Source organism: Myxine glutinosa, chromosome 7 (assembly GCF_964187855.1).
Source record: "Myxine glutinosa chromosome 7, kmMyxGlut1.1, whole genome shotgun sequence".
Lineage (NCBI taxonomy): Eukaryota > Metazoa > Chordata > Myxini > Myxiniformes > Myxinidae > Myxine > Myxine glutinosa.
Window position 1 is genome coordinate 190832602 of NC_136267.1, and position 14754 is coordinate 190847355.

Here is a 14754-nt window from a genome sequence, read left to right on the forward strand (position 1 = left end):
CTCCTTAGACCTTGGCACCACTATGAATGAATGAATGATCGTTTTTAAGGCCATTTTCCCCGCTAGAGCGGGGGTTAGCCTTGCAGGCCCCATGACAATCATGGTTCCCTGTTTGAGGCAATATTTTTATGGCCGGATGCCCTTCCTGACGCCAACCCTTGGTCACGCTCTTACGATGCGCAGGGATACGGTGTACCTATTCTAAATCGGGGTACACACCGTGATCATTCATCCCAGCAAGCTGGTACTCAATTTGCCGACCTCGGAAGGATGACAGGCTGAGTCAACCCCCCTGGCATTAATTCAGCGATCGACCGGGATTCGAACCCAGGATCCTAGGATCCCAAGCCGGCACCCTAACCGCTAAGCCAACACCAGGGACCACTAAGACCACTTAAAGACCACTAAGACCCCTTAAACCTTTCTGACAGATTAGACAGCTTGGAACATCGACCATTTAGACTTTAGAGCATTAGACCATTTGGACCTTTAAAGATTACAAATAAGCAAGAAGAAAAAGACAAAATGTCCTCGTCCCCATGATTTCAGCAAATTTGCTGCACAGTGTTAAAGGCCTGAGGTCGGCCATCTTTGGTCAGATTTCAAAAATTAAAAAAAATAAAAATAATAATAACTAGAACGGGCACTCGGTAGAGCGCATACCTTCGCCGCAGCTACTTTTGTTGCCAAAATAAAAGACTACAAGATCTGTGTAGCAAGATTCGAGGGAATGACACTCGATGACTACAAGATCTCGGCGCTGATTCGTTGTCACTGTGCCATAGTCCCGTTGATTTGCACGGAAAGAACCATGTTTACGGCTGCTAATCCAAGTTTATTACATGCATCCTTACAACTGTAAAATATGCATATATATATATATGTTCTGTTTTTCATCTCTTCAAATTGCACCAACAGTCGAAAACATCATGACACATAAGAATGACACATCTACTTTCATCCAATTTGGATCCGAATTGACCGCGTTATGATTTAAAAAAAACCGCACATTTTGCAAGGGCGTGACCCCCCTGACCTTTGGCCCCCAACCGCTAACAAGGGTTATGACGTCAGAGTGTCATGTCGCATATCACAAGATTGGGCATTGAATTCTGAACATTTTGGCATTAGTTTCATACAAATTGGACACAAATTGACCGCGCTATGGTAAAAAGACGATTTTGACCTTTTCATGACCTTGACCTTGACCTTTGACCCGATCGATTCCAAAATCTAATCAAATGGTTCCCGGATAATAACCTATCATCCCACCAAATTTCATGCGAATCGGTTGAATACTTTTTGAGTTATGCGAATAACATACACACACACACACACACAGACATACAAATAAATACACAGCGATCAAAACATAACCTTCCGCTTTTGCGAAGGTAATAATAATAATAATAATAATAATAATAATAATCTTACAACAACAAAAAAAAATCTTCCACATTTGTGTACTTTCATGTGTTGTCCTTGTGCAAAGTTTTCACAAGATCGGTAAATGCATTTCCCAGAAACGGTTGTTCTATAATTGGGGGTTATTTTTTTTACAACTAAAATTACTGCCAGTCGACAAGTCAGCCATATTTTATCAGATCACAAAATAAAGTAAAGTGCACGTGTATGCTGTCATGTGCTGTGTTTATGCCAAGATTGAACAAAATCAGATCATGCATGTCCGAGAAATGTTTGGAGACATGTTTATGTCACAAAATGGCCGCCAGTCGGCCATATTGGATCTGATCTCGAAAAAAATGTGAGGCATATGTAATCCATCATTCATTACCTGTGTGCTAAGTTTGAACAAGTTGAACAAGATCGTTAAATGCATATCTGAGAAATGGTTGCGGCCGTAGTCAATATCAGTTTTTTTTTACAACTAAAATAGCCGCCAGTCGGCCATATTTGACCGCATCCTTGACTCAAAACTAATTGCAAATTGGTGCATAAACGCACCTTGCTCTACAAGTCTAGTCTATCTAGAGGACAATTTCGTTCTGATCTGACAAACCTTCGTTGAGTTAAGTGAAAAAAGTTAATATGTCGATAATCAGGTCAAAAATAAAACATAGGGTCAACACCACTGGCGCTCACCTGGAAGAATAAACAGAATACTGCACCGACTAAGGGTATTTTAAACCAATTTCAATGGTTGCTAGAACACAGGGCAGCATGTAGAATCATACCAACATAATCATAAGACTTTAAACAAAGAAAAAGAAGCGTTACGCCTAGGTCCCCCGTCGGTGAAGTGATGCGAGTTGACAAAGTGGAAGATGCAAGGCGGCCATCTTGGATTTTGACGTGGCGACCCAATTTTCAATAGCGTTCTCCCTTATGCATAGATACACCCGCACACCAGATTAGAAGTTAGTAGTTCATTTATTTTTCAAGATATTTCGCTCACAAGTTTCAGACATACATGGCGGCGGCCATCTTGGATTTTGACGTGGCGACCCAATTTTCGATAGCGTTCTTCCTTATGCGTAGATACACCCACACACCAGATTAGAAGTTAGTAGTTCGTTTATTTTTGAAGATATTTCGCTCACAAGGTTCAGACATATATATGGTGGTGGCCATCTTGGATTTTGACATGGCGACCCAATTTTCAATAGCGTTCTTCCTTATGCCGAGATACACCCACACACCAGATTAGAAGTTGGTACTTCTATTATTTTTCAGGATATTCCGCTCACAAGGTCCAGACATACATGGCGTCAGACATACGATGGCGGTGGCCATCTTGGATTTTGACGTAGGTTGCACCCACACACCAAATTAGAATTCGGTCCTTCGCTTACGCACGCACGCACGCATGCACGGGAAAACCATAGTTCCCCTTTCGCTCCGCGGTGCGACGGGGGACAAAAATAACTATTTTGGGGGGCAACCCCCCCTCCCCAACCCCATATACCTCCTAAGACCCCAATTTTTCCAATGCCTTGAACAAACATCGATACATCATGGGTGATTAAGGTTGTGGTGAAGTTTCATCGAAATCGTGTGTGTAGTTTCTGAGGAGAAAGCAAATACCTATTTTGGAGGGCACCCTCCCGTAGAATGCCAAAGGGGCAGATTTTTTTTAATGCCGTGAACAAACTATGGTACATCACGGGTGGTAAAGGTTGTGGTCAATTTTCATTGAAATTGTGTGTGTAGTTTCTGAGAAGAAAGCAAATACCTATTTTGGGGGGTCTGCTCTGACATACTCGGCAAACACGCATGCATGCAAGTGAGCATCAGTGCACACATTCCATTTCAACCTGCTGTAAGTAATGATATGCATCAATGTGTAGAATCAGTAATTGTTAGGTGGTTCAGTTCGAGGACAATGCGATATCTATATAATAATAGCGTAAGGACTCGACTTTGTTATCCCTTTTACGCCGCACCCGGTGACCCGATGCCCACGGCACTAATGGATTTACGATCTACGAACCGCACTCTTTGTTTATCACGTACAGCCATACGCGAAAAATCTGAATTAGCCGACGTTGGGGCCAAAAAGCATCCGATTAACTGCCGATACGACGCCATGTTATTGGCGTCTGCTGGGTGAAGGCGAAGCAAGCCGTCCGCTGATTGGACAGTCAAAGGCGAAAGCAATCCATCCACTGAGTGGACAATCCTGAGCATGCATTTGTGCCGGTGTCGTCGATCGCGGTGTACGCAAACCTCATCAGGTGGGTTTACCATAATTTCTAAACATTCCGTAAACTGGGTATCTATTTGCCTGCTCCTGTCTTCTCCCACGGCCAGTTATATGTGGCATGTTCAAGAGCACGGTTGTTCAAAGATGTGTATATCAAGGTTGATAATACGAGTACGCAAGGAGTCGCCAGAGGCTTGACTATTACCCCGAACATTGTTTATCCAGAAGTTTTAAAATAATTTCAACCTCTGATACTGCGTTCATTGTATTATATTCCTACTGCTCTGCCTTGACATTGACGCTTACCAATGCGCCAGGATGGGACTAATTCCAGTCGATTTACTAATCCGTTCATTTTTTTAAAGTCTATGGTTCTACTGCTGTTCCTTTCCATTGACACATACCACTGCGCCAGTGTGGCCAGAGTGGTGCTATGCCGATTCCTATTACGAATCCATTCATTTTTCAAAAGTATATCGTGGCGTTGTCATTTAAGTAGATTGCAATAAATACGTTGTTCATATACGCACTCTTCATTCTCATCTTTCTTCCTAACTCTTACTCGGACAAGCAAATCCCCTATGCCATCCATAATGGTACACTCTATCCATACACCACATCCTCCCTTCCGTGGATGTTCCACGGGTTTCGGCTAGTTTAGGTTAATTACGTGATACATTTGGCTTGTGTGCAGGGCCTCGTGAACATTGTGATGCCCTTTATTCAGGGAACAGACATCATCGAGTTGCGCAGAACACCCAAATCGGGGCTATGGGAACTCCAATGTTGTATACAGTGCCTTTAGAAAGTATTCACATCCCTTAACTTTTTTCACATTTGGTTGTGTTGCAGCCTGAATTTAAAATTGATTTAATTGAGATTTTTTTTGTCACTGATCTACACAAAATACCCCATAATGTCAAAATGGATTTGTTAACTCAACTGGACAATGTCCAGCTGTGTTTTTGTCGACACCCAGTGTCCGTCGTCCGTCGTCTGTCGGTCTGTCGTCTGTAAACAATTCGACGTCTATACTCTAAAAGTCACAAATATTGATGAAATTTGATGAAACTTGTTATGCAGCATCTTTAAGACGTAAACTAGTTTGGGATTGCATTTGGGCGTTGCACGCCCAAAAATGGGCGCGACAGGGTGGCCATATTTAAAAATCAATTTTTGTCATATATTTTTAGCACATATAAACTATATAGTTTGTGGTTCTATTATGCATATTCTAACCATATTGATATAGACCAGTTGAGTTCAGGTTCCCTGGAACCTCTAGTTTTATTTGTTTTAGAATATTTTTTACAAATAAATTAAAAATTAATCGCTGAAATGCCTCGAGTCAAGTATTCGACCCGTTTGCTATGTATGACACTCCAAATAGAGCTCAGGTGCATCCAATTTCCTTTGATCATCCTATATATCTATTCTCCTCCCTCTAAACGAGGTCTCTCATGTCCTCCCTTCTTCCTGGGCGAAGTTGTCTTTTGGCTGGCCTACCCACGAGGCAGTGTCATTAAAAATAAATGCACGATGCCACTTACAGCACAACAGCACATTACACCATCATGGCTGACACACACACACACACAGGCCAGACAGGTAGTGATGGCTTTTTGCCCAAGCGACACCTCCCTCATGGAAGGTTCTCATCTACTAGCCCCACATACTAACATGAGGTGTTTACGCCCATGAAATTAATGTCTAAACTGTCCACAAATTACATATGTTGCCTCCTCAGTATCACGTGTAACAGACTTGCTCTGACAGGTCCCTGTAACATGGCAATCTCACCTACTCAAAACACACGGCCAACACTACACATACGATAGTCTAGCTATGGAATCCTTCCCTTCTCTTCCCTTCGCCCCTTCACCTTCCTCCTCCTCTCCCACTTCCACGTAATATGTGTAAACGAGAACACGACTATTTTACAAGGACAAAGCTTAAGAAAAAGAAAAAGGTGGACTACAACAGAAAACATGAGTTTATTTATATATCACCTGATTTTGTGTCTGCTCCATCACTGTTTTCTAGTTGAGAAATGCTGCAACGTGCTGCATGGCAGCGTGTTGAGGCAAATGCTGCCCGGCGGTGTTTAGCATTCCGAGGAGAAAGCGAGACAGTTCCACACAGATTTTGCTCCGTATCCGCCATTTCCAAAGGAGTCTCCACACTGTTAGCACAGTGTTTTCTGGGAAGGTGAAAAATTATTCATGAAGTTTTAGATCTGAAGTAAACTTGAAATAATATTCTTGGGTAAAATGCTAGAGGGCATAGAAAAGGCCCCTTTATATAAGGGTATGTACCATGTGGCAAGGTATAGAAAAGAGGGACATTCAAAAAAAATCATGTGTGCATGCTGTGCTACCCTTGTTTTCTGAGGAACCAAGTAATGCTCTAGAAAAGATCATATAAAGGGGCACCCTACATCTGGCAAATAAAATAAATTTACTTCTTTATGCAGATGTATGAATCAAATTGGCGCCCCTTTATATAAACTTTTCTGGAGCATTAGTTGGTTCCTCCTCAGAACATAAGGGTAGTACAGCATGCACACGAGATTTTTGAATGTCCCTTTTCTCTTTTGCCACATGGCACATCCCATATAAAAAGGGGCCTTTTCTATGCCTCTGCCATTTTTCACAAGATACATTTTAAATACAAACAAACTGCATTTGTTCATCATATAATATACATACAATATTATACAATACAATCATACAATATAACCACCTTTAGGTTATAATACAATTTATAATACAGTTATTTATAATACAATCATACAATATATATACAATATATCATACAATATATCATACAATATTTTAATATTGAATCATACAATACTTTATTGAAGACAATATAAAAGACTTGAAAAAAGTAAGGGGAAAAAACATGCAACTCAGACGGGACTCTAACCCACAATTCTCAGCTTGGGAGTCTCATGCGTTATCCATGAGGCCATTGGGCCAGCACATTGGAAGTTAAAAAAAAAGAAGTTTTAAAGGGGTATAAAGTGCATGTATGTCAGGGATTTCATCAAGTCCCTATCCTGACGGGGGCAGCAGTGTTGCAGGCTGATAGACAATGTGACCTATTTCCCTGGTGGCTGGTTGTCGGACTTTGAAAAACTGTTGACAATATCCCATGTTTGGCCTTGGCAAAACATTCTTTCCGAATGAGGCTTATCCTGACCTGTAAACTATGTATAGTTTCTCTTTAGGATGGCAGTCTGTGTCTTTGGGAATGGATGAACAAAGGATGTTGTTTTGAGTTCCTTGGTCCTTCAGGAAAGTATATTAAGCCGACTACAGGTTGTGGCACGCGGAGATGTTGGGGCGGGCTGTGAAGGATCATGATGTCACTGTGATGTTACATGTGGTGTCACTAGCTTATACGCCATGCCAGCATCTTCCAAGCATGTATTCTTATCTATAATAAACCTGTCCGACACTGTCCTGTACACTGTCTGAGTTCGACAAGTTGCTCATTCCAGGGAAAGGGATTGAAACCCACGACTATATGTATGTATATATATATATTGTTACGGAATCCGGACGACGGCGCTCCCCTTACTTAACCACTTGTCCTGTATACTGGCCGTCGCCGATCCTGGGGGTATGATGTCACGCCCGGTCAGCGCTGAATCGGGTATTAGGCCTATCCGTCCTATGACCTAAGTACCAGCGCCTCCCGGTACGCAAGAAAATACTCCAGCCCGTGCCGCAGTGTAATTGATGGATTGCGCCGGGCGAAGCGAACTGCGGCGCGAGCCGTTTAACAATGACTAAACCCGATTGTGAAGCGTTGGCCGAAATCGCACCACAGGAACTCAATGGGGAAATCACTAAAACGATCGGACGAGAAGGAAACCAAACGGGTAAGAAATAACAGGGATTTATTATTATGTACACGAAAACCCAAAGGAAGAGCAGGAACGAAGGAAATTTACAGTGAAGAGGAATAAGCAGATACACAGGCCAATTCTTAACTTATACAGGCTTAACTTATACCCCACAGGACAACACAAACAGACTCACACGAATAGGGAATTGCAGGCAGGAATGAATGGAGGGAGGGATGAGAAGGTTCAGGTGGGACAACCGGGCTGGAAGGGTTTTTGCAGGTCACGGCAAGCAGGTCCGCTCTGGGCTGGAAGCGAGGAGCCGGCAGCTCCACGTATTCGGCTTTACACCAACAGCTTTCTCAGGTGTCCTCTGCCTCATGCGTTCTCTGCCTCATGCGCGTCCTCTGCCTCATGCGTTCTCCCTTCACAGAACTCTCGATTCGTGCTCCCTCACTCATCTGCGGTTGGGACTTTTCGCAACGGGTTTTATAACCCCGCCCTTGGAACCTTCGTGAACCTACTCGATGTTTCGCTCCACGCCCTCTCAAGCCATGCCCACCGATTCCTGGTTGGTCGTAAGGGCTTTCTGGCTCCACCTTTTCATGACGATGGGCGGGCCACGCCCTTCTTCTCCGAGCTGACCACGTAATGGAGGGGAACGCTGCTGGCAATGTAGGCGAATGCTGCTGGCAATGTGGGCGAATGCTGCTGGCAATGTAGCTTTGGGGCAATTGAAAAGGGGATCTATCTTATTTGATTTGGTGCAACGTAAGATCAACTAGTGGAAACATAGCCTTACCTGACACACATAATAAGGAAATAACTGTTGGAAGGGCCTATGATTTGCTACGTGTTGCAATGTGGACGAACTAAGGTGCACTCATTTCAATTAACAGCCAATTAAGGGGAAATGTACACAGGGGTTATTTATAAGGGATTTTACTACTAAATTTACAAAGTGAAGGTTCTAAAAACTGCAACACAGCACCCTCATTTCTCACGGGACGTCCCGGCCCGAAAACTTTAACTTAATGTGGCACGCAGGTGTAATTTCCCTCTACAATTAACCTGACCCTGAGTGTGACAGTTTTAAAACACAACTAAATATGTCCCCATATTACGTTGCATCCTACCTAACAGATTCACGCCCACAACTAACCGAATTGCGGAATTAATTTTCAAACTAAACATGAACGGTGGGGAGCATTATTTACAAGTGACGTTATTTGACTATTTACAAAACTGCAACCCAGGACCTGTTATTGTTTTTGGGAAACAAAAATAATCCTGTGGGAGGGAGGAGACAGCATGCACTGCATCGACGCACCACCTCACATGCAGAATTGAGATTCTGTCATACATCCCCGGGCATGCAAACACCAAAGCACCAATAAAGAGCACCAATAATAAGCACCAAAGCACCATTCAGTGCACAGTCACGCACCATCCAGTGCTCCATTGCACAATAACAAAAAACACACTGATGATCTTGATCTTCTGCTCCCTCTGCTGGCCGATGTCGTTCTTGATGTTGTCTTTCCCTGAATGTTCTTCTTGGCTTGCGGCCTATTTGCAATAATAATTTTAAAAAGCACAGAACGTGTTCATTTTATTTATGGCCCACAGGGGCCAGCTATGGGTGGTCCACCTGTAGGCTTGGGTGCCACCGTGACCGTGGTCCACAAGCAAGATCTTTCTCTGGCCAACCTGGCCGGTCCCAGCAGAGGGGCCATGCCACAAAACGTGTGGTCCATAAATGGTGCTCGGCCACAGTACTGTGGTCCATATGGTGGTGCATGGACGCAGGCAGCTGGTTGCGGGGATTCGGGCACACAATTGCGGCTCCCACACGCTCCCCCTCAGTGCCCAGAGAGCACGGTCCATGGGTGGGGAAGGAAGAAAAATCAGCAGAGTTAGCGAGGGGTAAGGTCACAAGGGTACACATCAATCAAGGTAATGCAGAGCGAGGTGCGCACGGAAAGCGAAGTGAGAAAGCTCGTTCCTAACGTACGCCACCCCCCCCCCCCCCCCCGTCACCTACTCTACCCTTGCCCTTACCCCATATTTACAAACAATTTACAATTCGTCTCTAGCGTCACGTCTTCCCCATATCTCCCCTAATACCAAATTCGTCACAATCCCTCTAACCAAATTTTCCATCACCAATTCGTCATCAATCCCTCTTAAGGAGGAAGAGATGGAACAAACAGCACAATGTCACACCCACGTCATGATGCGTCTCACAATCCAAAACATTTTGCAACAAAAAAACAACAACAACCCATGGCACGGTGTGGAGCACCGTTGTCACCTCAGGTGAGTGGATGCAGACGGTGCGAGGAGATTTCAATCCTAACTACTTCCTAAATGACATTAACACATTTTACACTACCCGGGGTCTTTCCCTGCAAAACCATTGGCCATCTTACACTCTATGCGGTTCTAAAAACCAAACTCCCATTGACCATCTGTGGCGCTCACCAATTTGGGGTCTCACTCCCCCGATTCAACTCCCTGTGCCTTCGCACAATTTCAGGACTGGGTCGTGTGGCTCCCCTAACAGGTCTACTTACCTGTGCGCCTCCGCCACCTGAAGTTGCCACCCGAGCTTACCTGCTCCTTTACCTAACCTATCTAACTGGAGAAGGCCCTCCCTGGTACTTACCCCCTCGGTGCCCTCTCTGGCACTGGGCTACCCGGGTCCGTCCTCCGGATCCTCGGGCCCCATCCACAACAACTCTACCGGCTCCCAGAGCCTACCTGCGGCCTCACCTGGCCGACATCCTCACAGTGACGGAGTGTCCAACCAACCACACACACACGAACAGGCCACACGCCCAGCCATTTCCACGTCACAAATGCACCCATCCAAACAACATTCTTCCACACGCACCACAGATGCCAATCTCCAACCACAATTTACCTATACCCTCTACCCACTTTTAAACTACCCTCCCCGGGTATTCGTGATGGGGTCCATCCTCCCCATCCACTCCCTTTGCACCAACCACTCCACTCCACAGTTTCTACCATACTCACTCCACACCATCCATTCCATACTCCATGTATCCCAGACCATTTATTCCCCACAACCATTCTCACCTGGATTTGCACACCTGTGCCCACACACCTGGTGCTTCCTGCACCCTCCTTCCTCCCAGGCTTCTTCATTCACTCAATATCACAATTATTGAATTGAGCACAATCACAATTATTCACCCATGCACTACTCCACACACTTTCTTGACACACACGGCACCATTCACGAGCATTGCCACATTTGCTCAATACCAAGATTCTCACACACACGGCATCATCTAACTACCTGGTGCCCTTCTAAAACTCGCGCTTCCCAGTCGCCCCTTATACTATTGCGCTCCCTCGTCGTTGTAATCCACTAATCTATTCTACGTCCCCACTACAGGTGTCATTGTCACTACCTAACCTTAACGTCACCTAAGATCATCTTCTAGGTCCCTACACATTATCCAAACCCTCCCTCGGCGAGCTTTCACTGCCATAAACCCCATAACTAGTGCTCCTTTGCCCCCGCTGTGAGGGATGGTGGATTGGCCATCCCATCACATGGGGCATCTCTTACTATAAATTTTGCTCGTCCAATTTCCACAAATCAAAAATTTTCCAATTACTGCCAATTCTACTCACTTTTCTAAATTTCGGATCAAAACACTATCAGTATCATCATCATCATCACAGTCCGCTATATCCTAGCCTCGGTGCGTCATGACATTAAAACTCGGCTTCGCAAAGCCGAGCAATGAATTCGGGTGGTTTGGTCGCCTGCAGGTTGAATCCGTAAGGCTTTCGGTTCAAGGGAGGTGGTTTGGTCGGGCCAAGATTCCACGCACCATCTCGGCGTGGCACCTTGCGGTCCCGGGCCCGATGACCGAGGCTCGCCCGATCGGAACCCCGTCCCCGCGAGGGGGCACCGTTCCGCTTCCTCCCACTCGCCCTTGAACCGGACCGGTCGCCTCGCCCGACAAGGCCCGGACTCGACCGTGCGGGGCGGGGGCAAGCCCGAATCGGCAACGACGCTTCGAAGATAAACGACGCAGCTTCGATCCGCGCCGGGCCTCTCATCCAACAAAGCACACCGCGCCCCGAGTGCTCGCATCGGCTATCCGTCGCTCTAACCGCTAACCCGGTTACCGTCGATGCTTCACCTGCATGCTCACACGCATACGCTACCCCTTTCACCCTCACCAAACCCGGCGTTCCAACGCCGTCCGTACATTCCACCAACGCACTCCCTGTTACACACCACACCTCTCGCGCACACTCTTGCGCACACTCACCGTTCGCACACTTCGGTCCACACCTCTCCTCCGTTACGTCCTCCGTAACACTCACCATGGGCGTGCACTCTTGCATCCACCCACTAACGCGCTCAGATGGGCTCTCCCACACTCGCGCTACCACCAACTCAGGTGTGCTTCCTCGCACACGTTCCACCACCACCTTACTCTCCGTGTCACACTCCGTACACCCCGACGTGCATTCTCGCTCGCACTCGGTATCACACTCGCGCTTCGTAACACGCTCACCCCTTGACGCACACTTTTTTTTCCACATGCGTGCCATTTCCACTCACACGGGACCCTTCACCAACGCCCGGATGCTTCCTCGATCCCAAGCGCGCGAAAATTATTTTGTCGCCAAACATCCTCTTACAAAATCTCCCCGCACAATACACAGCACGACTCACCTGGGGGATCCTTTTCTCCACGCGCAGCTGCAAACTCTTTATTTGGTTGGTGAGCACATCATGATGATTTGAGCAGGGACTTTGCACATTTTCCATTTCTCCCTGCAATTCCCGGGCTACCTCCGTCATCTCTTCAATTTTAATTCCCAGCACTGCTTTTTCTTTATCCACCTCAACGACCGCTGGCTTTAATAAAACACCCTCTTCTACCTCAGCGGTCGCCGGCTGCTCCAAACCCCGTGTCGCGATTTCTACCCCCGTCATTTTACCCGCACTTTCCTCCGCTTCGCTCAACCAGCGCTTCTCGACCCGCGTTACCTCGTCGTGCACCCCTGGGACCCTTTCGCCCAACCTGCGGTCTCTGTCCCTCTGCTCCCTTGCCTCCCTATCGGCCCTCATTCCGTTCGTTATTGCTTCAATTTTGTTTCCCAAGTCATTTTTGATTTGCTACTCATCTCGGCCATAAGGGCCTCCATTCCAGTCATAAATGATTGCATGTCTTCAACCGTTGGTACAGAGGGCGCGGCTCTCGCCGCCATGTGCGAGGCGCCATTTTGTGCCTCTTCAACCACATGCGCGAGAGTGCCATTTTGTGCGCCTGAAACCTCCTCAACCACATTGCCAATGTTCTCGACTACTTCGTCCCTCTGATCCTGGGTTACTCCTAACCCCTCCTCTAGCTCACCCACCTGCATCCGATCGCCTTGACCAGCCATGGCGCGATTTCAAAATTCGGGTTTTTGTAAAACAAAAGCAATTTCCAGCAGCTCGTAATTTTGAGTGCGTTAAGCGCGCTTCGGATCCAATCCCACTCCTGACACCAATTGTTACGGTCCGCGATTAAGGATGTTATATTTGCCGAGCGGAGGCCCCGCGACCTAACAGTTTCCCCGATTCACCCAAACATTGGCCCGATCGCGCCACAGCTATTCAATGTGGAAAACTCTAAAACGACCGAATGTAAAGAGGAAGAAGAAGACGTACAGAAGAGTAACGGGATTTATTATTACACACACAAGCAAAAAGGAGCAGTCACGGTTATGTACAGGGACATGAAAAAGCAGGTGACACAGTGAAAATTACTAGCTTATACAGACTTAATTGACTACCCAGGACAGAACAAACAGAACAAACTCACGTACACAAATGGGGACCTTGCAGGCAGGAATGGCTGGAAGGAGGAAAGTCCAATGGGTCCGGCAGCACGATCGGCTCGTTGGGCAGCCGCCATCCCTTCGCGGCCCTACTCAAAACCGCCGTCCAGGCCCCAAACGGCTGTCGAGTGTTGTTGCTGCTGTGGACGCTGCTGCTGGCGAGCAAGGCGACGACTAGCAGGCTTTGTGCTTCCCTGGATGATCTCCTTTCTCTCTCTTGGACCTCACAACCCAGCTCTCTCTTTTTCACCTCACCACGCAGCTCAGCCTTGGACCTCACTACTCAGCTCTTGTCATAGCTCATCTCTCTTCAAAAGCTCATCTCATCTCTTGGGAACGTCCCGCGGCGGGTTATATAGGCCCCGCCCCTCAACCTTCGCGAACCTCCTTGATGTTTCTCTCCACACCCTCTCCAAGTCCAACCCCTTGTTCGTGGTTGGTTGAGTGGGGCTGACTCACTCCTCCCCTCTATGACGAGGTGGGGACCCGCCTTTCTTCCCCAACCCTGCCTCGTGGTCAATGGCGGCAATTGTTGGTTGGCCATGCGAATGGCAATTGACGAAAGGGGAAATGGAGGTTTTTGGGAATGGGAATGAAGGGAATCTATCTTTTTCACTTGGTGCAATGGAGTGTCATGTTAATGGACGACAAAGCCTTAATCTAAAACACATAATAAAGATATAAGCTACTGAACAAGGGTTTTATAGTGTCCTTCAATGTGTGCTTTATGGAATTAACTACCGGGACGCCCTTTTTACCTTTACACAACTCTGGAGGCAGGAGGGGCCATAATCAAACGATGTTACACAGCAATTTACCACAATACAACACAATCAAAAAAAATGCAATCCTCATGTCCGCAACAATATATATATTGTAACGATTTTGAGAAGTGTAACGGGTTTTGAGAAGTGTAACGGGTTTTGAGGAGTGTAACAATTTTGGAGGAAGGGTAACGGATGTGAAGAGTATGGTTTTGGTATGGTAACATCCTGGTAATGTAAATAATGGTCGCAGCCGTCCTCCTAATTAATTTCATAGAACATACACGCAGGTCACGATATATCTTTTAAATAGTGTATTTCCTTATTCCATGTAGGCTAAGTATGTGTTTTCCACTAGATTGACTTTGCATTGTATCAAACAAAATAAGCGTAGGCCCTTCCAATTTCCCCAAAACCTCCCTTCCAATTGCCTTCCGCATTTTGGCTGGTTTTCTTCAAACCACCATTGGCCACGAGGTAAGGTTGGGGAAGAAAGGCGTGTCTCCACCTCGTCATAAGAAGCAAGGAGTGAACCAGCCCTAACAGCCAATCAACACCGCGGTGAGTGACCCGGTAGGCGCGCCCTCGGA

At 46.3% G+C, this 14754-nt stretch overlaps 1 protein-coding gene across 7 annotated transcripts in view; it reads right to left on the reverse strand.

The window, feature by feature from the left end:
- Positions 1-14754, reverse strand: part of LOC137431911 (protein ITPRID2) — a 227741-nt gene that overhangs the window by 172896 nt on the left and 40091 nt on the right. For all 7 annotated transcript variants that reach the window (XR_010985368.2, XR_013624197.1, XR_010985367.2 and 4 more), the window contains exon 2: positions 5674-5864. Coding sequence is in view for 1 of the 7 variants with exons in the window: in XM_068123744.2 (XP_067979845.2) it covers positions 5674-5827 (154 nt within the window). In the remaining 6 variants the exon portion in view is untranslated. The remainder of the gene's footprint in view (positions 1-5673; positions 5865-14754) is intronic.